At 37.1% G+C, this 24,130-nt stretch overlaps 2 protein-coding genes across 2 annotated transcripts; both read left to right on the top strand.

Annotated features, from left to right (window-relative positions):
• The first annotated feature begins 155 nt into the window (after window positions 1-155).
• hint2 (histidine triad nucleotide binding protein 2) lies at window positions 156-3,002 on the top strand. The gene is made up of 5 exons (XM_041042423.1): window positions 156-376; window positions 642-779; window positions 952-1,056; window positions 2,467-2,539; window positions 2,649-3,002. Exons 1-5 carry the CDS (start codon window positions 293-295, stop codon window positions 2,738-2,740), a joined length of 492 nt encoding a protein of 163 aa, XP_040898357.1. The 5' UTR covers window positions 156-292; the 3' UTR covers window positions 2,741-3,002.
• Window positions 3,003-4,733: 1,731 nt separating this feature from the next.
• Window positions 4,734-16,939, top strand: LOC121184938 (long-chain-fatty-acid--CoA ligase ACSBG2-like). Its single transcript, XM_041042869.1, has 15 exons — window positions 4,734-4,899; window positions 6,419-6,493; window positions 6,646-6,845; window positions 8,292-8,575; window positions 9,817-9,905; window positions 11,270-11,390; window positions 11,505-11,585; window positions 11,799-11,948; window positions 12,419-12,586; window positions 12,675-12,856; window positions 13,521-13,754; window positions 13,833-14,050; window positions 14,800-14,939; window positions 15,024-15,267; window positions 15,931-16,939. The coding sequence occupies exons 2-15, from the start codon at window positions 6,429-6,431 to the stop codon at window positions 16,020-16,022; spliced, it is 2,268 nt and encodes a 755-aa protein (XP_040898803.1). The 5' UTR covers window positions 4,734-4,899; window positions 6,419-6,428; the 3' UTR covers window positions 16,023-16,939.
• The last annotated feature ends 7,191 nt before the right edge of the window (window positions 16,940-24,130 follow it).

Genomic DNA, 24,130 nt, shown 5'->3' with positions numbered 1-24,130 from the left:
AATCGATTTCGAATGAAACTGCAGCTTCAACTTCAACTCTAACGGTGTGTCATTTATCTGCAGCCTTCTATAAACCTAAACGGAGATAATTCTCATTCAGGACTCGACTGGCTAAATAAAAAAATTCCAAGTGGGTAAGTGAAAGCAACATCAACGTATGTACGTATGTACGTAACGTGCAGAGTTTTAGTTTGCGAGCAAGATTTTTAGACTGTGCAGTTAAGTGTTAAAAATACGAGATAAACCCCGAAATATTTAGTATACACTAATCATAATAGCTAGTTAACTAGCTATGTTTCGCCAGCTTTTTCGGACGCAGCTCGCCGCGACGGGAACGACTCACCTTAGCCGTTTGCAACGCGTTTGTCTAGCCGAGGTAGCTGCTCTAAAAATAAACAGTCTTGTTCTTATTCTCATAAACATTTTATTCTCTTTAGCTGCTGCAGAGCATATGGACAACACCTGTCCTCTTAGCAGCTCTGGTGGTGGCTGTGGGAAACCTGCAGAGCCCCGCCACCAAGAGGTTTGGTTTATTGTGGCCCTCGTACGTTGTTCTGGTACGTTTTTGTTTGCATGTTTGCAGCGGTTATCAGTTCGGAGCTTTTACTTGGCCCCGTGTCATGTGTCTCCCTGACCCACAGAGACCACTGTGCACCAAAAGGGACGAGGTGAAGCTGGCAGAGGAGGCCAGCAAGAGGTACGGCTCTGCAGCTCCAACCATCTTCTCCAAAGTGATTGACAAAAGCATCCCTGCAGATATCATTTATGAAGACGAGAAGGTAAACACCACGGCATATCCCCAAAACGTGTCTGTGAACGGTTATCTCTGTTGTCCTATTCCACGTGGAGTCTGGAGACAAATTTGGCACGTGCTTATTGATAAAGTTGTGAAATGTACAGTTGTGTGCAACTGCAACACCTCATTATATGTTGTTGCCGTGTGTTTATCAGTGTTTGGCATTCAGGGATATCAGCCCGCAGGCCCCTGTTCATTTCCTCGTCATTCCAAGGATCCCCATTCCCAGAATAAGTGAGGCCAAAGATGATGATGCTGAGGTAATTTTCCCCACAAAGCACACCATAGTCTGAAATATAACTGTATGTAGCGTCAAGTGAATGTCCCATGATTGAAACTAAGGGGCCTACCCCAAACCATTAAGAATATAGCCCCAGACCAGAAACAGACAAATATACGATATGTCAACAAACTTTAGGCCATGTAGAGATGTGTACCTACAACACTTTTTTTGTTTAATTATAATTAGCATTTCTGTGGACTGTGAGAGGGCTGTTACAAAAAAAATCCTCAAACAAACACTGTAAAGTCCACACAGCAAGCCCCCAGCTCACCCCCAGGTCCAAACCCAGGACAAGCTGCTGTATGCACAAAATCTATTTGCTGTCACTGTCCCCTTAAGGAAGTGTCAGGACATATTCATATATTAACCCTTTCATGCATAGTGGTCACTACAGTGGGCAGCTATTCAAAAGCTGTTCTCTTGTATATGCATGGGCTTTATTGTTATAGTTTCTTATCAGCCAACACAGTGGATGCTTGTGCACCAAAGCAAAAAATGCCATCAGATGCCATGATGCTTCATGCACACAAAAAATAAGTATGTCTGCACGCAGTGTCTTGTGTGCTGGATGCTTTGCCAATTGCCATACAAGATGGATGGGAAGTGGAGATGAGCAGGACATTATTATGTGAGAGGACAATATCAAATCAGAGGGGAGACAGAACATTTGTACACAGCGCAGACAATGTTGTGAGAAAACATCAGATTAGTAGAATTAAAAATGTTTTTATATGATAGTTTTCACGCAGAATGGACATGTTTGTAACTCCACGACAAAAAGGTTCATAAACAAAATTTCAATTGTATTATTTTTTTTCATGCCTAAAGAGGGATAAAAACACTGGGGAAAAAAATCATAACTGAGGTGTTCATAATTCATGCATGAAAGGGTTAATATTTGGTGCGTATTGTTTGAGTTAACAAGCATGACCACAGTCCCAAATCTAATATTTAAATGTAGTAACAAGGGAAGGCAGTTTTGTTTATGAGGCACATTTCATTAAAGGTAAATGTGTCCTAATGTAATGCATGCATGCATTCATCAATAAGCAGTAAAGATTAAAACCAGAATTAACATGATATAATCTGATTAATTGACTGGTGATGTTTGAAAAACCTAGAGGGATGTTTAAAAATTCTTCCCGTTGTTCTGGCATATCTATATGATATATTCATATTTATAAAATCCTTAAAGATTCTTCTAACCATCTAAATGAGATAATATTTTGTAAAGGTCCAACCTGGGTCCTTTACCCCCAGAATTCCCCGATGTCCAGACACATTAAAAATTTTAATCTTTGAAAAGCCGTAACTGTTTCATCACCAGCTCAGACATCACTGAGTAAATCATGGAAAATGAAAATCATGTCCTGATCTTTTCTTTCAGCTCTTAGGACATTTGTTGGTTGTCGCCAAAAATGTGGCAAAGCAGGAATCTTTAACTAAAGGATACAGAGTGGGTGAGTTATTTAGTTTATGACAGTAGCTGACCTACAGTCATTCATGTGAAAATACAGGCTGTTTATTTACTTCCACATTGAATTCTGGGTATGTTTCTGCCCTCCACAGTGATCAACGATGGAAAGGACGGTGCTCAGTCAGTTTATCACCTTCACATCCACGTCCTGGGAGGAAGACAGATGACATGGCCACCAGGATAATAGTGTCTTGTGTGAGCTGATGTGTCAGTCAGCTAAGTTACTTTCATTTCTTTTATCATGAGCGTGGCATGACATACAATGGGTGTAGTTAATCCAAGATTCACATTCTCATCCCATTTCCTGCTCAAAAAACTCACTTGCCTGCACAAAATATGAAATGTAAATATGTTGATCTTAACAAATGTGAAAATTAATTGTAAAAATGAGAAGTAAAGACATTATGTTTGATACAGCTTCAAATAAAGACAGAATATCTGCAATGGAAAGCTAAAAACTCAACTCAGTTCTTTAATCTTCTACTACTAGTACCAGTTGCAAAGTACATTGAGAAGCTGAAGCCTGGCATCAATAGACAAAGAATATTGGGGTATTTATCAGTGGGTTCTTTTCAGCAAAACAGAAAGATTTTCTTTTTATATGCATTACATTTTCAGCTCAAATTATCTCATGTAGAGAAAAAGGATGAATTCCCACACACGGAAATCACTGAGTTCATTAGAGACAGTGTTTTTGTCGAGGACCTTCGTCATTCACTCAAGTATTTTTACACTGTGTAAAACAATACATCTTTGTAGTAAAGCCAACAGGAAGAGGAACCAAATCTCAAAACACCTGAGCCAAGTGTCAAACACCTTACACAGTTACCACAACAATAGCTGATAAATATATCTTTAAAATGAGAATAAAATTAAATGTCAACTCCAATTTAAAAATAGGCTGAATGTGCCTTTTTATATAGAGCACTAAAATTCTTATGTTAGTAAATATGCACTTTTTCAAGATACACTTTTTTTTTATCCTGCTCTACAGAATATCTGAATATTTCATAAATTTAGTACAAAATGTTGTTTTGTTCCTTAAAGTTTTATCAGTATTTAAAATAAATCAATTCATTGCAGCTTAAAAACCCTTGTGCCTTATCAGCAAGTGGTTCCCACTGGGACCCCTGTTTTAAGGCACACAGTATCATACTGATTTACCCACCGCAGTACTGGCACTGATGAATCCCCTCGGCATGTGCCCAGACATTAGCAGTGTGGGTCGGAGTAGGGACGCACATGGTGTGACTTGGTGGTATGATTCAGTGACCTTGGTGCCCGTGAGTTAGGTTACTGTGTGTCATTTGAGAACATAGGGTTGAACTTTCCTCTATATTTACTTACAAAACAGTGCCCACTTCCTTGAACGCGGCCATCAGACAGATGTGGCTGTGAGATATACTTAGGTCAGGAAGAGAAGAGGAAGCAGGGCCTGTATTAATGATGCTGTGATACTGGAGAGAGGGAAGAGTTTGTGGAGATTTTAAACTTCTTCCAAAATTATTATTATTATTGTTCCAAAAATTACCTTGCTAATCTCCCTTATGGTCTTTATGTCAATCACAAAATAACAGGCAGAGGTAGAGAGGAGAGTTTTACAGAAAACTGACTCTGACATGGTAACAAAAAACATTTTCCCAGTAATTTATTTTTGTATTTTAACGTGGATTGCCAACATCTTGACACTTTTCTCCTTATGTGTCAATCTGATTGAAAAAAAAAAAAAAAAACACAGTTGCACAAGTTGTGCTAAACTGTTGAATAGCTCTTTTATGGGTCAAAGTCTCAGAAAACTTATCTAGCTTTATCATTATTTCCTCTGACAGGCCTCGTCATGCATATCTCATTTTCTATCTTAGTCTTCGCAAGTCGATTTGGGATAATAAAAGTCTGAGCAACATTCAACCACCTACTCAAGCACTGCACTATAGCATCCTTAAATATTTATACCGTTAAATGTTTTGGATTGTCACCAGTGCCAACAGTTGCCAGTTACTATAATTAATCTAAACAAAGCCGGTTTCTACCAGCTGCAGACTGTTTGTGTATCAGGTTCCAGGTCTTCCTCACCTTGAGGAGCCATAACCTTTGTCCAAGTTTGTTGGTGGATCTTTAACTGGTCGACACGGCCTCAGCAGCAGGTGTTCACAGGATTGCGCAAGTCTCTATAGCTCTGGACAAGGCGTGAGTGAATGTCCTCATACAAGTCCCCCTTTGGCTGATATCTTCTCCACGGGGCGAGAGTCAAGTACCTGCGACGATCAAAGGTTGATCAAGGTCTGTACTGCACCTGACTGCTCCTGTCAAACTTGATGCCATTCAGCTCGGTCCCCAGACAAGGTAGGCTAACATTTACATTTACCACTTGATGCTTTTTCCTGTAAAGTGTGTGAGGTGTGAAAAGGGTGTATGGTGTTTCTGGTCATGAATTGCTTTAGGGAATGCATGTTTTGTAAAAGGATTTCCACGAAAAGTTAAGATAGAAAATCTTTGTGTATTGACATGTTCCAACCTTTTTTTTTTACTCCAGCTAATTGTTATGAATTTTACAACAGATTGTAAGACTGAGTAAAATACACCACCCTGCACACTGTCGGAGTCTTTGCCATGTTGACAGAAGCAAACTGAATTCACCATCCTCCGGGGGATGTACTGAATGACAAATTTATTTAAGACAAACACATGACTAAGAGATGAATATAGCCCCCATTTGGTATGAGCAGGCTTCTCAACTTTTATTGTTTGGTCAACAGAGACAGAGCCTTTCCTTTAAACCCCCGCTCCACAACGATTGGCTCTGGTTAAAAGCTAAACAAACATCTGCAAACGTGACTTGACTTCTCCTGGACCTCACCTTCACAAACCGAGACTGAACATCTGTAACTGCTCTGGATTTTTGTTTTTTCCTATGGAACTGTAGAACTCCTATTACTTTTTTTTTCTTTCAAATTAATTCACAGTTTTTTTCAAAGGTAACATCTCCTTTCTGGGTAATGTACAAATCCAAGTCAGTCCAAGTTAATGAGAGTGAGATCTACATTTTGTGCACTTTAATTGATGCTTGCATAATCCAGAGCAAAGACTTTGCCGTTGCCACTTCATATTGCCAAACTGTAGTTTTGTAAGTTGTATGAACTTTGGTCCTCAGAAATCTTGACCAAAGTTATCTTAGAAACCAGAGGTCAGACTGGGATTCTGCTGGGTTGACAGATCCTAATCTAATATGATTTTTATTACAAATGCAGCTTTACAGTGTCAGTGAATGTGTCACTAAATTGGTTTGATTGATTGGATAATTTTAGCAGTGCACTTAAGCCTGAGGACATACAGTATATGTGTGGAGTATTTGAATTGTTTCCACTATTGCAAAATATACACACTAGATGGCATAATTTCACTGTCTGCAGTACAGACACGAAAGAGTGGTGTTGAGGACAATAGCGGGGATGAATATCTAATACCTGCAACATTGGTTAGGCCTTTTGTTAACCTTAATTAACTAGTAATGACAGAGGTGCTGCATGTTCTGTTTCAAAGTGTGATTATCTCGGTCAAAGTTGCTTAAAGTTTTAGCCAAAGATCATAAATAGTGCGTACAGATGTCCCAATGCTGTCTGGCACAGGATTCACAGTTTCAACACTTAGACCACTGCAGTATGTGATTACTAACACTGGCGGTCATTGGCTCTGACCTGTTGCAATGACTTTAGTGAATGTCAGTCTGATATAAATAAGCAGACCGGCACTGTTTCATAATCGATAATCTTATCTGCGTGGAGAGTCCTCGGTGGAGGATATCTGAAGTGTTTTAATGCTAATTATACTCCACGTCCATTTAAGATAAATTTTCTGTTTCCAGCAAATACAAGATGAGCATCCAAGGAGAATTGGTTATGGGCAACGGTGTTGCACTCATGGATGGTAATCCTGAGAGGTATGTAAAACAATGCCAACTAATTTCAGTGTGATTCTCATGAAGATTTGATCCACTTAGGATCATTTGATTTTAATCTGTGTATCTAAAATTGATGTTTATGCATCACCGGATATCAGTTCTCATTCATGACCTCTAAATGGTTTTCACAGTATCGCTTCCCAAAAGGCACAGACTCTGTCAGATTCCTCAAACTTAAAGACTCACTCCTCTCTCATCCTCAATGGAGAAGCCACCACAGCAGTATCAGCTTCAGAGAACCAGGAGACTCATCCCTCCAGCACGACTGAGGAACCAGCCAAACTTGCCAGATCTCCTGAGCTGGAAGAAGCAGTTGAAGGACTTTCACTAGGTAAGAGCCTGAATGTAGTATTAGGAGAGAAGAACTGATGAATTTGAAAAAAATATTCGAGTGACTGAACTGATGAATTGGTCTAAGCTCCTCTGGCAGGTTTTTCTGCAGTATCAAGTTTCCTGTGAACCTCAGTCTTGATTATGGAGCAGAGAAGATCAGCTTGGTGTTCTTTCACATTAATGCTAAAGTTCAAAGGTTATTTCAAAAGGATTGTCACCATGCTGTGCCTTTAAAACAACCAGTAAATTTTTTAAATCAGCTCTGGAACTAATAGGAAACCAGTTTGGGGAAGCTAAAAGTGGTGTTGGAGTTTGGTGCAGTACCAAACAGGAGCATGTTGCATGTGATGGCGAAATAGAGAAGACTGCTGTCATTTAAGGCAGTGAAAAACACTATTTCCAAATTAGCAAAAGATAACTATGTTTTGGCTATTAAAATTGTTCTCAGTGGCAAAAACAACACACACAGCCTTGCACAATCTTTCTGTCCTTAAAGTGGAATCGTTCTTAGCTGTGGCTTTGGTGTTCAGATGAAGCACATCATCAAAAAATTATTTTCTACTTGTCACAAGGTGTTTCTTGTTTTTTGACTTGTAGTTTGAGAGGTTTGCAAACAGTCACAGCAGGAGGAAAAGGAATTTTTAGATGCACAAAAAAGTCTGTTGCATAAAAATCTTATGATTTACTGTATCAAATCAAGCCAAAATCAGACCGTCTAAATAAAACAAGAAGTTGTTGGTAGTTGCAGTTCTGTGAAGTTCAAAACCAGACTGAAGTTTTGGAAATTAGATTCAATCTTCAGGTACATACAGCCACATACAGTACCTCAGTGCGAAGAAGAAAATGCACCTGAGGTCAAAGAACTGTAACAACAGATAAAATGCTTAGGAGTGAAGTGCTGACAACATGTTTGAGGAGTTTTGTAGTTCACTAACATCCAGCAAAGGAAAGAAACAAAAGAATCGATACCATCCTAGAGTTTTGGTGAGACTCAGAAATAAGAAGACAGACTGACGGACAGGAAAAGAAAATAACATTAAATACAACAAAAACGAAAGAAAAACAACATAACAGCCTACATGCATGTTTGGAAAACAGTTACAACATTATTCTGTCTGCACTTTTTGATGCACCAACACAGTAGCTCAAATCTACTTTGTATTCAAACCTGGTTACTTCCCCCAACCAGACCTGATTGGTAGGTAGGCATTGACATTCCATAGCTTCCTGTTTTGTCTCAGGTAACAATATAGCCTTACCCTGTTCTGTGCAAATCATGTTGCTTAGAGTCAGCAGGTGTAACACACCCGCAGGGGTCTGCAGTTCTCCTGACTCTTCTTCCAAAGGGCGAGCTTGCTGTGTTTTGGTGTGGTGCGGCTGTCTTCTGAGGTCATCTTGTAAGTAATGGCGGGTAAATGCAGCTGCCCCTGTTGTCCCAATACAGAAGAGCCCAAGGCAGTTCCCCTGTCGACGGCGAACTTGACAACGACTCTGGCCCCAGCTGACCAGCTATGGAGCACCAGCAGAGACCAGGCAGTCAAGCTGAGGATGGAGGGCTCAGGCTTGGCCTCGGAGACTCCCATCACCATCCACCAGATGTTCCTGGAGACTGTGGAAAAATACGGGGATTTTCCTGCTTTGGTTTCCAAAAAAGAGGGGCAGTGGGTGACCCTGACGTGGAGGCAATACTACGAGCAGTGTCGGGCAGCAGCTAAAGGTTTTCTCAAGGTTTGTTTGCAAACTTACTTATTCTGCATATACTGTACAGAAGACTGCACCATTGTGTGCTTGAAATATAGTGGAATCAGGAAGCATTTAGGCAATGACTTTTTGTTTTTTGTTCTGCTGTCTCCAGCTCAGCACATTGATTTTGTATGAAACATTAACTGTGAGATTACAGTTCTTGTCTTTGGCTTTTTATTTAAGGTATTTTGGGGTCAAAAATGTTGGAAATGTAGCCTTTTTGATGCACACTGTGGTGCATGATGACAACAGAGAGCTACAGAAACAGTGAAGTTATGAAAAAAAAATGCTTTGAAGATTAACAGCACTAGTTAATCTGATCCTGTTGATTCTGGTTCTTGATAGGGATTTAGTTTTTGTATGATTTCTGGGGTCTAAAAAAAAGATTTTGGAGCATCAAAATAGAGTTTTCAGTTCTAAGAAACAAGGACAAATAGGTATCTATTTTCTAGTTTGTTTTCCTCCCAAACTTAAGCATTTGATAGTATAATACTTTCTATGGTGTTAAGATAAGGTGTCAGATGCTGGTCTTAATCAAACTTCTGCCAAATATGCAGTTATTGCATCTTGTCATGTAATTTTCAGGAACAGAAACAAGGCCAGGCGAATTCATTGGTCATACATAACAATTCATTCCTACACAGGCAGTTTCAAGTGATTACACTTAAACTGCATTGTTAGCTTACATGCATTGTCTGTGTTATACGAGTTCTACAGGTTCTAAAGGTTCTGCCCACTATGTTCTATCCACTGTAGCTGCATTCAAATCTAATGTGCTGAACTCAAGCCCAAACCAATGACAAATGTATACTATACTATATACTATTATATGTACATTTTCTGCCTGCGCTGTATATAATGTTCTTAATTTATACATAGAAGAAGAATTCATGTGACATGAATGTGAACTATATGCCAAGAATTACAGTCAACACAAATTCCTGGTACCTGTTTTGTAAACAGTACTTCCAAATTCTCCCTCTCTTACGCTGTAATCTGCTTGGTGTGAGAATGAGCGGATGAAAAGTAACACTTGGGCGTGTGAAATTTGCAGCTTGTGTTACATCTCCAGTTTCATGGCCATGTTCACGCCTCATGAGGTGGAGTGGCTTTTTAGGTGAAATGTAGGTCAAAAGTAATGGAGGCACTGTGCCACTGTGTCATTAAACATACATGTTGATTTAAAGGAAAAAAAACCAACCACTTGTATTTTTTTTTTCCTTTAGCTTGGGCTGGAGCGTTACCATGGCGTGGGGATTTTGGGATTCAACTCTCCTGAGTGGTTCATCTCAGACATTGGCTGCATCTTGGCTGGGTAAGATCATATTTAAGGAACTGAGGCAGATGAGATTGCTCGTACTTTACAGTCCACTTTTGTACTTGATGCCTTTAGCATAGTTTCACCTGAAACTGCATATTTATCTCTGTCCATGCTTATCTCTAAGTCTGTCTCTGTCTCTCCTGTGTCTCTGCCCCACACCTGTCTGGGCTGTACCAGTTTAAAGTCTCAGGAAGTCTAATGTGGGTCTTTGACATGCTATTTCTTTACTGTTCTCTGGGAAACTATGCACGCAGAAAAAAATATTGTTGGTATTGATATCCAGCTGCTGAACTCCTCAAAAGACCTACTTTTGCTGTACAACAAGGATTCATGTACAAAAACTTAAAACATTAATGTGGATTCTCTCCTCTGGCTGTTGATGTTTTGGGGTATTTTTGAGTTTTTTATGTGTTGATTAAGCTTTTGTTCTAGATTGGTCTTATTTAATGTTTTAAGACAGGTGGCTTTAATTTGCTTCTATGATGAATACTTTATGATTTCTTTAATTCAGATTTTTTTTTGCAAATATCTTTTGTTATCCACCTTATGTTTGTAACTCAGTGTCAATAATACCTGTTTTGGCCAGAACATCACTGAACTGTGTTTCTGCAGGTCTTGAAAAGTCTTAAAAAGCATCACTCAGAAAAAAGCCTTAGGAATTATTGAAAAGTGTTGAAGTTCATTTCCCAAAGTCTCTTGCTAGCTGTCGACAGTAATGCTGATTTTAAGATGTCTCTGTCAGGAGACCTTATATACTTAGAAACTAAAAGTGAGGCTGGTGTGACTGTGCCTTGTGCTGCAATAGGCTGTTTAACCCCTGAACCTGATCAGTCAGTCATCTTTAACTGGTTCATCCATGCATCAGTTTTGTGCTGCTTGTACCTTCTGTGTCCAATCAAATTATATTAGTAGGAATTATTCTTATGTACTGCCAGGATTTTTTATTGAAAATAATTCTAGGCTTTATTGTCTCTACTAGTTTTCCATCATACTTTAAATTCATTCTGAGTTGTTAGACTGTGAAATAGCTTATAAGCTAGATTTTATAGGTGTTAAAAAGGTCGTGAGAAGTCTTGACTTTAACTTGGTGAACTCTGCAGAAACCCTGTTGAGGTAGAGGAATTTCATCTCAGGTTTTTCTGGTTAAACTAAGGTTTAAAGAAAAGAATAATAAATAAAAAAGATACTGAACACTGGCTTCAGTAATTTCTACGCAGGCAAAAGAAATTATATTTAATTATTAGCCTATATGTAATATAGGCTGTATGCAAATGAACAAAATCCACACTGAATCGTGTAAGGAAATGTGTTGATTCAACTGAGCTTTTTTATTCTCCTTCATCTGATATGTGTCACAGGGGCTTGGCAGCTGGCATTTACACGACCAACTCGCCTGAAGCTTGTCAGTATGTGGCAGCCAACTGTGAGGCCAACGTCCTGGTTGTGGAGAACCAGAAACAGCTTGAAAAAATCCTGCAGGTCAGGAATTTTATATCAGCACTGGCCCTCAGTGTGCCTGTAAAAACCCTCTGCAGAGATTAAAAAAAAATATCTGTCCTTACATGCCTTAGTTTAATTTGTCTTTCCCAACAGGTTAAAGATCAACTACCTCATCTGAAAGCCATTGTCCAATATAAAGGCGAACTGCAGCAGAAAGCACCGTTCCTGTATACAGTACGTTCACTCAGCCAACATTGATTAAATAGATGAGCCACGTAGTTATAAAACATCTGACAGTATATATATTGAAAGCAAACATATTATCTTTCTTGTTTGTGGTATAAGAATTGCACTTAGATAAATGTGACTGAACTACACAGCTGCATTACAGCGCAGTTCAGTCTGGGTTTGGACACTGTTTTGAACATTATCTCCGTATTTCTGCAGTGGGCAGAGTTCATGAAGCTGGGAGAGGACGTGCCCGACGAGCAGCTGAACGCTGTGATTGACAGTCTTCGGGCCAATGAGTGCTGTACTCTCATCTATACCTCTGGAACTACTGGCAACCCTAAAGGAGTCATGCTGAGCCATGACAATGTGAGTTATCTAAACAAGAGACTTTTTTTTTTCTTAGCTTTCGTTGTTTATGACACCACTTAACTACTTTGAAATATTATTCCTTTAAATGTTTTCATTATCGATTAATCTGCCACATATATTTCCAAAATTTACAGACACATTTAAGTAAATTCTACCACACCAGTTGGCCATTTTGTTCATTAAAAAGTCAAGAAACTGTTGCAGAGTCCAATATGACATCTTCAGATCCCTTGATTTGTTTGACCTAATTTCTAAAACCCCCAAATTTTCAATTTACAGTGAAGTATGACAAAAGCAGCATATGCTCTCATTTGAGAAGCTGGAACCTGAGAATGTTTTGCATTTTTCAATTTCAATTTCTGCTTGAAAAGCCACTGAAACAGTTAACTGATTATTAAAATAGCTGCCTTTATATTATGAAAATTCAAGACACTATGATGACTCCTCTCCCACTTTTTAACGTGCAGCTGACATGGACAGCCCATACAGCATCAACCTTGGTAGATTATGACTACGCTGCGGAGGTGGTGGTCAGTTACCTACCGCTCAGCCACGTCGCAGCCCAGATGCTTGACATGTGGATCACTATGACTTTTGCCGGAACTGTCTACTTTGCAGAACCAGACGCCCTCAAGGTAAGGATGCCTGCTGTTGAACAAACAGGAAATGGGACTGATAATGAAGGGTTCCTATCTTGACTATAATCCTCGTTCATTTTTCTAGGGCTCCTTGGGAACCACACTGAAAGAGGTTCGCCCAACTTATTTCCTGGGCGTCCCTCGAGTGTGGGAGAAGATGCAGGAGAAGATGAAAGCAATCGGTGCCAAGGCATCCCCAATGAGGAAGAGAGTGGCCGACTGGGCCAAGTCCATAGGCCTGCAGTACAACTACAGTGCCATGAACAAGTAAGATAGCCACAAGGATCCTTTATTAGAATTCAAGAAGAATAACTGTCAGGTTTTAAAGCGTGAGACAGGTTTTGATTAAAAAATTTTTGCAGTGGCAATATAGTTGACATTTCTAATCAGGTCACAGAATATGCTGTAAAACCGGCTGTCTTGTAAATTATGAGATCTTTTCTGGTGATAATGTGATGAGAAGATAGTATGTCATAGTTATGAGATACAGTAAATGAAGTGCGCTTCCATCTACACCAAAGTGCTGCACAGTTTGAAATTTGGACCTGGTGATGGCGCTGGATGTAAAGTCAGGGGATCATTGAAGTGATTACGATTCATCCTACACTCGCAAAATTTTATGCCAATCCACTCAGTAGTTGCCGAGTCCTTCACCTTTGAAGTCAGTAGGATTCATCCTCTGGGGAACATGAATATTTGATGGCAATCCATCCAATAGTTGTTGAGCTATTTCAGTCTGGAACAAAGTGGTGGACCAACGGAAAGACTGACATTGCCATCTTTAGAGTCATACTGCTAGAGTGACCAAAAAATGGAAATGGTTATATTTCATTTTGAGCCCAGTTCTTAATTCCTTACAAATATTAACCACAGTTGTGCCCTCAGATATCATCTCCTGCCCTGGTGTAAATTTGATCTTTTTGGGTTACAGGGAGAATCTGGTGCCGTGGGGTTTCATGCTGGCAAACAATCTGGTCTTCAAGAAGGTGCGTGCTGCGCTGGGCTTAGACCGCTGCAAGATCTGCTTCACAGGTGCTGCGCCCATCACCAAAGAAACTCTGGAATACTTCATGAGCCTGAACCTCCCGTTGATGGAGCTATACGGCATGAGCGAAAGCTCCGGCCCACACACCATCTCCATCAACAATGAGTACCGCATCATGAGGTCTGCAGCAAAGCATTCAGCATCTGTCCACATCAGATTTAAATGAGTGTGTTGTTGACTTATGATGTGTCGTTCCAGCTGTGGGAAGGTGATGCCAGGCTGCAAGACGAAGCTGGAGAACCCAGATAAGGATGGGAACGGAGAGATCTGTTTCTGGGGTCGGAACGTCTTCATGGGCTACCTGAACATGCCTGACAAAACCACAGAGGCTCTTGACCAGGATGGCTGGCTGCACTCTGGAGACCTGGGAAAAAATGACCAGTTCGAATTCCTGTACATTACAGGAAGGATCAAAGGTAAGCTGTGGTTTTAAAAAAAAGCTTCTTTGCATGTTCTTAGCAAAGCCCTCTCAGCTCTTATGTGTCTTTAATTTAACTGCATTGAGAATGTAACACTGCATCTACTGAATTTAGGTTTGGTTACATCGAATATTTGTTTTTCAGGCACATTAGGCACCAAGTTGAACATAGCATTGCTTTCAGAGTAATTTAAATCGTAATTACAATCTTGGATGTTGATGTGAAAACTATTTGCAAGTCAGGAACATGTACAGTAAATTCAACATTACATGAATGATAATAATTGACAATTAGATAAAAAAGGAAAAGAAACAAAGACATAAAATCGTCACATCTAAGAAGCTGGAACCATCAAATTTGCCTGATAAATGACTGTTAAAAAAATTATCAGTTGATTTTCTGTAAATTATTTGACTGATCATTTCAGCCCTGCAAGTATCATCAACTCACTTCTTCTATTAGGAAAGTATTTGCAGTATTTTATCTTGAAAAGCACAAGTTACCTTGAAAAATACACATTGTTTTTTTGTTTTTGTTTTTATTAGTTTGTGGTGAAAGTTTGAATTTTTTGTGGTGGATTTTTCTACTTGTAGTTGTCCTAACAGAGACAAAATTTGCACATAAAATAAAGGAAAACAACACAATGCAATGTTTTGTCAAAAATTATAATGGTAACTGTTTAATTATAAAATTGGACACTAAATATTGGCAAACAGGTGACGCACTTTTGAATCTGTTTTTCACAGAGCTGATTATCACTGCTGGTGGAGAGAACATCCCTCCTGTTCCCATTGAGGATGCACTGAAGGCCGAGGTGCCAATTATCAGCAACTCCATGCTGATCGGAGACAAGCTCAAGTTCCTCTCCATGCTGCTCACTCTCAAAGTAACCGAGCTTCCGTTCCTGCAAAACACAGCTACTAAATAAATAAAACAAACCCAGTAATAACCCTTCTCTCTGTTTCATCAGTGCGTTGTAGATGACAACGGCGAGCCCACAGACGAGCTGAGCCCTGAGGCTTTGGACTTCTGCCAGCGGAATGGCGTCACAGCTACCAAGGTGTCAGAGATCATAGCCAATAAGGAACCAGCTGTCTACAAAGCCATTCAGGAGGGGATTGAGCACATCAATGCCAGAGCAACGTCCAACGCCCAGAAGATCCAGAAATGGGTCATAGTGGAGCGAGACTTCTCCATCATTGGAGGAGAACTGGGTGAGTGATTGTTGGAGTTTGGTTTTGCTTCATGTTGTGACTATTTATCCAAAATCAAATGGCCACTGATGCGCCATCAGGATGAAATGTACGCAGGCAAAAGAGAAAACCAAGGTTTAGTGTTTTCTTTAGGCTTGTTCATAAGATGCAAGCAAGCAAACAAAGAAGAAACAAGAAATCATGTCTCCTGCTGCCTCTCAAATAAAAGGTGATCCTGTACCAGCTTACCTATAGAAAACTGTAGGTGCCTACAGTGGCGCCCGACTGTTACAAAATAAATGCAAATAGACTAAATAAACTAGAAAAACAAAGCAAACAAAATTAATAACTAATAAAGAAAAATAATGAAATAAATCTAGTCGATCTTAAGGAAATATTCAGAAAAATCTGATAAAACAAATAGCAACAAACAAACTAGGTCCACCTATAATACAAGTATTAAGGAGGGAGGAAGTATTCACTACTGCTGTCACTTTTTAACTTGCTGCTAAATTTAATCAGCTTATAATCTAGGTCATGTCGTAACCACAACACAACTTGTAACTGTGCCACATGCCAGACAACATTCCATGACAGCTGAACCTTGCGGCGTCTCGCTCATCAGAAACTGAATCTTTAGAGATTTAGATTAGATTAACCTGCTTTTCTTCTCTGCCTATGCAGGACCCACCATGAAACTGAGGAGGCCCATTGTTGTGAAGATGTACCAGGAGAAGATAAATGAAATCTATGCAGTGGCCACGGCAAAACAGTAGACTGTGCTGCACAGAAGTAAGATAATACTGAAGACAGATGGTCATGAGAAACTTGGGGCATGTTTATGAACATTGTATTGTGCTCAGACATCATGTTGGGAAATCCATGAACTTCTTTTCACCTGAATGTTAAAAGTGCAAAAGAGGTTTATAATTTAAGGGGAAAAGTCTTGATTCTGATTGTGTTTTATTTAATGAAATAGAGGTCTGTGCTGCTACGTTTTAATATGTCGAGTTTTCCAGAAGCTGCGGAGGAGTCTGTCTGTTGTTTGTTCCAAACCGGTATTTAAGCTGTTAAATGTAAATACAGTTTCACTGCAATTGTGCACTTTTTGTAAATAAAAACATACAAATCAGAGCCAAATCATACCATGTATTGTATGGCACATACAGGTGAACTGTACGCTGTGACTCAGCCACGTGCAGGGTGGGGAAAACTGGATAGTGACAGTCATCATTTAGGGACATAAACTTCTACATTTTTGCAGTTTTTAAAAGGAAATTTTGTGACTCATAACCCACCGAGGCCTGAAATATGAAAGTCTCCTGTGTGATCATGAGCACATGTATTTTTAGGGATGCACCGATCCACATTTTTTCACTTCCAATCCGATACCTGAATTTGGATATCTGCCGATACTGATACTATTCCGATACCAGAGCGCTGTTTGCTTTAATATTATTATTATTATTATCATTATATTAATTTTACATGATGCTGTAATAAATCTTCTCCACAGGCAAGTATGATATGTACGAATGTATGTATGTCCTAAAAGGCAACCTGAGTTAAGTATAAGGTCAGAAAACAAAGTCAGAAAAACAGGAAATCCTGTTAACAGTCAATATTTATTAAATTCAAGAGAGATCTTCATAAAGGGTAACCTTCTTTTAGACTACCCCTCTCCAAATAAAATAGAAATAAAAAGGGCTACTTGATTGGATCAGCACAAATTAAGTATACTGGCTCTGTAGCAGAAACAAAGGTTTTTCAAATCTCAAACATCCCGAGGGGCGGAAGCTCACTCACGGTTCATTTTCTTCCTGCTGTACCTATAAGGGACATAAGCCTGTGAGTAATATATTGTTGGTGTGTGAATTACCTGTACGACTCACCTGTTATGGTGCCCCCCTTTGGTTTATAGTTTGTTTAAAAGTTAAGAGCGCGACCGATGCTAATGCGCTGGCCCGTCAATGGGATTCTCCATATTATGTTAGCATCGAGCTAATCGCTACTTATTACCACTTGTAGGTCGCGACGGAGCTTCCGCCCCTCGGTACAACGGCTTAGCAAACATTGCACGTTGCTGTCTTGCTTCGTGGTGTTTCTAGTGCAACATATTTCCACACAGCGGACATGTTGTGCTGAAAAGTTGGTTAGCCACGGTGCTGCTCAACGCTCGCCTGCTAGCTAAAACAGTTTGCAGCCAGTTAGCAGAGCAGCCGGCAGGGAATCACCTGTGGGGTCATTTCAGTAGACAACATTAAAGCACAGACATGGTTCATGGATCGGAAATCCCCGCAGGTTGGATCGGAAATTTCCGATCTGTAAATTATGTTGGTATCGGAAGCCGATACCGTTACTGGATCGGATCGGTCCCATCCCTATGTATTTTATTTTTTGAAGCAGCAGTATCTATTTAAATATTTTACAGCATTAATTGCCAGTTTTCCGTCTCATGTTTTGTATGTAAGAAAATCCCCATCTAACAAAGCTTCAGACATTTCCTCTATAGATCGGAGGTGATGTTTGAACGTGAAGTGTTTTTATAATGTAATAAGAATATTAACTGATTATTAATATTATCTGAATTTCACCAATCACTGGCAATTGCAAATAAGAAAGCATGCAATTGAATTTGTGCTTCTCCATGTACAGTTTAACAAATACAGAAATGTTTATTTTTCTGATATATGTTCCATGATTGTCAATAAAAAGTGAGTGATTTGGACAAATTGACTAAACTGGATTCAAGCACGTGTGGATTTTTTATATAAGGTTTTTTTTAAATGTAGTGAATATGTGGTGAACGGGGGTTGGCCTTAGGAGTTGTGGGGTTTGATGCTGAAGCTATTTTCCGACAGTTGTTTGACTAATTGCTTTAGCACTCATTATTATCTCGCTTACTCTGTAAAGGATAACAAAATATGATATCATCAACTGCTGCCACATGTGACCATGAAAGTAGTACAGCTCTTGCTCCTTTCTGAAAAGTCACTGGCTTTAAACCAACTTATGAACAACATTTTACATTATTTTTGGGAATTATAGGTGGTAACTCAGTGATGGATATTTTTCCACTACTTGCTTTCAAGAGGCCAAATATGACATATAAAATCCAATGTAATGTATGCTTAAAATTTACGAGAATCAAACACTGACATCCTGCAGAAAAATTTGAGCTTAATGTTTCATGAACCTTTAATAATCTTGTCTTAGCCGCACAGAGCTGATTAACACTGTCCCTATATTTTAAGAAAACTACAGTTAGAAGTAAAAAAAAAACCCTCAGACTTCAGTTTAACCCTTTAATTATCGACAATCTCATTACCCAAAAGATCAAGTTAGACAGGTGTCAATTTAGAAAATGAATAGCTGGTGGGACTATGCATAATAATGGTCTGTGTAACAAAACCAGAGGTAACTGCTAAAAACAAACATCAACATAACAACAACATAAAAAACGTCATAGTATAGTAAGGCGTCGAAATCGGACAAAAAAAGTCAAAATTTTTTTTGACCTCAAAATGTCATAAAAAACGTCATAGTATAGTAAGGCGTCGAAATCGGACAAAAAAAGTCAAAAATTTTTTTGACCTCAAAATGTCATAAAAAACATCATAGTATAGTAAGGCGTCGAAATCGGACAAAAAAAGTCCAAATTTTATTTCATCTCAAAATGTCATAAAAAACGTCATAGTATAGTTAGGCGTCAAAATCGGACAAAAAAAGTCAAAAAAAATTTTGACCTCAAAATGTCATAAAAAACGTCATAGTATAGTAAGGCGTCAAAATCGGACAAAAAAAGTCAAAAATTTTTTTGACCTCAAAATGTCATAAAAAACGTCATAATATAGTAAGGCGTCAAAATCGGAAAAAAAAAGTCAAAAAATTTTTTGACCTCAAAATGTCATAAAAAACGTCATAATATAGTAAGGCGTCAAAATCGGAAAAAAAAAGTCAAAAAATTTTTTGACCTCAAAATGTCATAAAAAACGTCATAGTATAGTAAGGCGTCGAAATTGGACAAAAAAAGTCAAAAAAATTTTGACCTCAAAATGTCATAAAAAACGTCATAGTATAGTAAGGCGTCAAAATCGGACAAAAAAAGTCAAAAATTTTTTTGACCTCAAAATGTCATAAAAAACGTCATAGTGTAGTAAGGCATCAAAATCGAACAAAAAAAGTCAAAAAAAATTTTGACCTCAAAATGTCATAAAAAACGTCATAGTATAGTAAGGCGTCGAAATCGGACAAAAAAAGTCAAAAAAAATTTTTAACCTCAAAATGTCATAATAAACATCATAGTATAGTAAGGCGTCAAAATCGGACAAAAAAAGTCAAATTTTTTTTTGACCTCAAAATGTCATAAAAAACGTCATAGTATAGTAAGGCGTCAAAATCGGACAAAAAAAGTCAAAAAAATTTTTGACCTCAAAATGTCATAAAAAACGTCATAGTGTAGTAAGGCGTTGAAATCGGACAAAAAAAGTCAAAATTTTTTTTGACCTCAAAATGTCATAAAAAACGTCATAGTATAGTAAGGCGTCAAAATCGGACAAAAAAAGTCAAAAATTTTTTTGACCTCAAAATGTCATAAAAAACGTCATAGTATAGTAAGGCGACGAAATCGGACAAAAAAAGTCAAAAAAAATTTTGACCTCAAAATGTCATAAAAAACATCATACTATAGTAAGGCGTCGAAATCGGACAAAAAAAGTCAAAAATTTTTTTGACCTCAAAATGTCATAAAAAACGTCATAGTATAGTAAGGCGTCGAAATCGGACAAAAAAAGTGAAAACATTTTTTGACCTCAAAATGTCATAAAAAACGTCATAGTATAGTAAGGCGACGAAATCGGACAAAAAAAGTCAAAAAAAATTTTGACCTCAAAATGTCATAAAAAACGTCATACAATAGTAAGGCGTCGAAATCGGACAAAAACAGTCAAAAAAAATTTTGACCTCAAAATGTCATAAAAAACGTCATAGTATAGTAAGGCGTCGAAATCGGACAAAAAAAGTCAAAATTTTTTTTGACCTCAAAATGTCATAGAAAACGTCATAGTATAGTAAGGCGTCGAAATCGGACAAAAAAAGTCAAAAAATTTTTTGACCTCAAAATGTCATAAAAAACGTCATAGTATAGTAAGGCGTCAAAATCGGACAAAAAAAGTCAAAAAATTTTTTTACCTCAAAATGTCATAAAAAACGTCATAGTATAGTAAGGCGTCGAAATCGGACAAAAAATGTCAAAAATTTTTTTGACCTCAAAATGTCATAAAAAACGTCATAGTATAGTAAGGCGTCAAAATCGGACAAAAAAAGTCAAAAAATTTTTTGACCTCAAAATGTCATAAAAAACGTCATAGTATAGTAAGGCGACGAAATCGGACAAAAAAAGTCAAAATTTTTTTTGACCTCAAAATGTCATAAAAAACGTCATAGTATAGTAAGGCGTCAAAATCGGACAAAAAAAGTCAAAAAAATTTTTGACCTCAAAATGTCATAAAAAACGTCATAGTATACTAAGGCGTCAAAATCGGACAAAAAAAGTCAAAAATTTTTTTGACCTCAAAATGTCATAAAAAACGTCATAGTATAGTAAGGCGTCAAAATCGGACAAAAAAAGTAAAAAAATTTTTTGACCTCAAAATGTCATAAAAAATGTCATAGTATAGTAAGGCGTCGAAATCGGACAAAAAAAGTCAAAAAAAATTTTGACCTCAAAATGTCATAAAAAACGTCATAGTGTAGTAAGGCGTCAAAATCGGACAAAAAAAGTCAAAATTTTTTTTGACCTCAAAATGTCATAAAAAACGTCATACTTTAGTAAGGCGTCAAAATCGGACAAAAAAAGTCAAAAAATTTTTTGACCTCAAAATGTCATAAAAAACGTCATAGTATAGTAAGGCGTCGAAATCAGACAAAAAAAGTCAAAAAAAAATTTGACCTCAAAATGTCATAAAAAACGTCATAGTATAGTAAGGCGTCGAAATCGGACAAAAAAAGTCAAAATTTTTTTTGACCTCAAAATGTCATAAAAAACGTCATAGTATAGTAAGGCGTCAAAATCGGACAAAAAAAGTCAAAAAAATTTTTGACCTCAAAATGTCATAAAAAACGTCATAGTATACTAAGGCGTCAAAATCGGACAAAAAAAGTCAAAATTTTTTTTGACCTCAAAATGTCATAAAAAACGTCATACTATAGTAAGGCGTCAAAATCGGACAAAAAAAGTCAAAAAATTTTTTGACCTCAAAATGTCATAAAAAACGTCATAGTATAGTAAGGCGACGAAATCGGACAAAAAAAGTCAAAAAAAATTTTGACCTCAAAATGTCATAAAAAACGTCATAGTATAGTAAGGCGTCGAAATCGGACAAAAAAAGTCAAAAATTTTTTTGACCTCAAAATGTCATAAAAAACGTCATAGTATAGTAAGGCGTCGAAATCGGACAAAAAAAGTCAAAAAATTTTTTCATCTCAAAATGTCATAAAAAACGTCATGCTATAGTAAGGCGTCAAAATCGGACAAAAAAAGTCAAAAAATTTTTTGACCTCAAAATGTCATAAAAAACGTCATAGTATAGTAAGGCGACGAAATCGGACAAAAAAAGTCCAAAAAAATTTTGACCTCAAAATGTCATAAAAAACGTCATAGTATAGTAAGGCGTCGAAATCGGACAAAAAAAGTCAAAAATTTTTTTGACCTCAAAATGTCATAAAAAACGTCATAGTATAGTAAGGCGTCGAAATCGGACAAAAAAAGTCAAAAAATTTTTTCATCTCAAAATGTCATAAAAAACGTCATGCTATAGTTAGGCGTCGAAATCGGACAAAAAAAGTCAAATTTTTTTTTACCTCAAAATGTCATAAAAAACGTCATAGTATAGTAAGGCGTCAAAATCAGACAAAAAAAGTCAAAAAAATTTTTGACCTCAAAATGTCATAAAAAAATCATAGTATAGTAAGGCGTCGAAATCGGACAAAAAAAGTCAAAATTTTTTTGACCTCAAAATGTCATAAAAAACGTCATAGTATAGTAAGGCGTCAAAATCGGACAAAAAAAGTCAAAAAAATTTTTGACCTCAAAATGTCATAAAAAACGTCATAGTATAGTAAGGCGTCGAAATCGAACAAAAAAAGTCAAAATTTTTTTTGACCTCAAAATGTCATAAAAAACGTCATAGTATAGTAAGGCGTCGAAATCGGACAAAAAAAGTCAAAAAATTTTTTGACCTCAAAATGTCATAAAAAACGTCGTAGTATAGTAAGGCGACGAAATCGGACAAAAAAAGTCAAAATTTTTTTGACCTCAAAATGTCATAAAAAACGTCATAGTATAGTAAGGCGTCAAAATCGGACAAAAAAAGTCAAAAAAAATTTTGACCTCAAAATGTCATAAAAAACGTCATAGTGTAGTAAGGCGTCAAAATCGGACAAAAAAAGTCAAAATTTTTTTTGACCTCAAAATGTCATAAAAAACGTCATACTTTAGTAAGGCGTCAAAATCGGACAAAAAAAGTCAAAAAATTTTTTGACCTCAAAATGTCATAAAAAACGTCATAGTATAGTAAGGCGTCGAAATCAGACAAAAAAAGTCAAAAAAAAATTTGACCTCAAAATGTCATAAAAAACGTCATAGTATAGTAAGGCGTCGAAATCGGACAAAAAAAGTCAAAAATTTTTTTTACCTCAAAATGTCATAAAAAACGTCATAGTATAGTAAGGCGTCAATATCGGACAAAAAAAGTCAAAATTTTTTTTACCTCAAAATGTCATAAAAAAACGTCATAGTATAGTAAGGCGTCGAAATCGGACAAAAAAAGTCAAAATTTTTTTTGACCTCAAAATGTCATAAAAAACGTCATAGTATAGTAAGGCGTCAAAATCGGACAAAAAAAGTCAAAAAAATTTTTGACCTCAAAATGTCATAAAAAACGTCATAGTATACTAAGGCGTCAAAATCGGACAAAAAAAGTCAAAATTTTTTTTGACCTCAAAATGTCATAAAAAACGTCATACTATAGTAAGGCGTCAAAATCGGACAAAAAAAGTCAAAAAATTTTTTGACCTCAAAATGTCATAAAAAACGTCATAGTATAGTAAGGCGACGAAATCGGACAAAAAAAGTCAAAAAAAATTTTGACCTCAAAATGTCATAAAAAACGTCATAGTATAGTAAGGCGTCGAAATCGGACAAAAAAAGTCAAAAATTTTTTTGACCTCAAAATGTCATAAAAAACGTCATAGTATAGTAAGGCGTCGAAATCGGACAAAAAAAGTCAAAAATTTTTTTCATCTCAAAATGTCATAAAAAACGTCATGCTATAGTTAGGCGTCGAAATCGGACAAAAAAAGTCAAATTTTTTTTTACCTCAAAATGTCATAAAAAACGTCATAGTATAGTAAGGCGTCAAAATCAGACAAAAAAAGTCAAAAAAATTTTTGACCTCAAAATGTCATAAAAAAATCATAGTATAGTAAGGCGTCAAAATCGGACAAAAAAAGTCAAAATTTTTTTGACCTCAAAATGTCATAAAAAACGTCATAGTATAGTAAGGCGTCAAAATCGGACAAAAAAAGTCAAAAAAATTTTTGACCTCAAAATGTCATAAAAAACGTCATAGTATAGTAAGGCGACGAAATCGGACAAAAAAAGTCAAAATAAATTTTGACCTCAGAATGTCATAAAAAACGTCATACTATAGTAAGGCGTCGAAATCGGACAAAAAAAGTCAAAAAAAATTTTGACCTCAAAATGTCATAAAAAAACGTCATAGTATAGCAAGGCGTCGAAATCGGACAAAAAAAGTCAAAAAAAATTTTGACCTCAAAATGTCATAAAAAACGTCATAGTATAGCAAGGCGTCGAAATCGGACA

Source organism: Toxotes jaculatrix, chromosome 7, assembly GCF_017976425.1.
Source record: "Toxotes jaculatrix isolate fToxJac2 chromosome 7, fToxJac2.pri, whole genome shotgun sequence".
Taxonomy (NCBI): domain Eukaryota; kingdom Metazoa; phylum Chordata; class Actinopteri; family Toxotidae; genus Toxotes; species Toxotes jaculatrix.
This window is presented reverse-complemented; position numbering and strand designations above follow the sequence as displayed.

Coding starts and splice junctions, on each gene's coding strand:
- hint2 (XM_041042423.1), top strand. CDS start 293: ATGTTTCGCCAGCTTTTTCGGACGCAGCTCGCCGCGACGGGAACGACT. Junction 1,057..2,466: donor CCAAAGATGATGATGCTGAG/GTAATTTTCCCC, acceptor CTTTTCTTTCAG/CTCTTAGGACATTTGTTGGT. Junction 2,540..2,648: donor AACTAAAGGATACAGAGTGG/GTGAGTTATTTA, acceptor TGCCCTCCACAG/TGATCAACGATGGAAAGGAC.
- LOC121184938 (XM_041042869.1), top strand. CDS start 6,429: ATGAGCATCCAAGGAGAATTGGTTATGGGCAACGGTGTTGCACTCATG. Junction 11,586..11,798: donor AAGCACCGTTCCTGTATACA/GTACGTTCACTC, acceptor GTATTTCTGCAG/TGGGCAGAGTTCATGAAGCT. Junction 12,857..13,520: donor AACTACAGTGCCATGAACAA/GTAAGATAGCCA, acceptor TTTGGGTTACAG/GGAGAATCTGGTGCCGTGGG.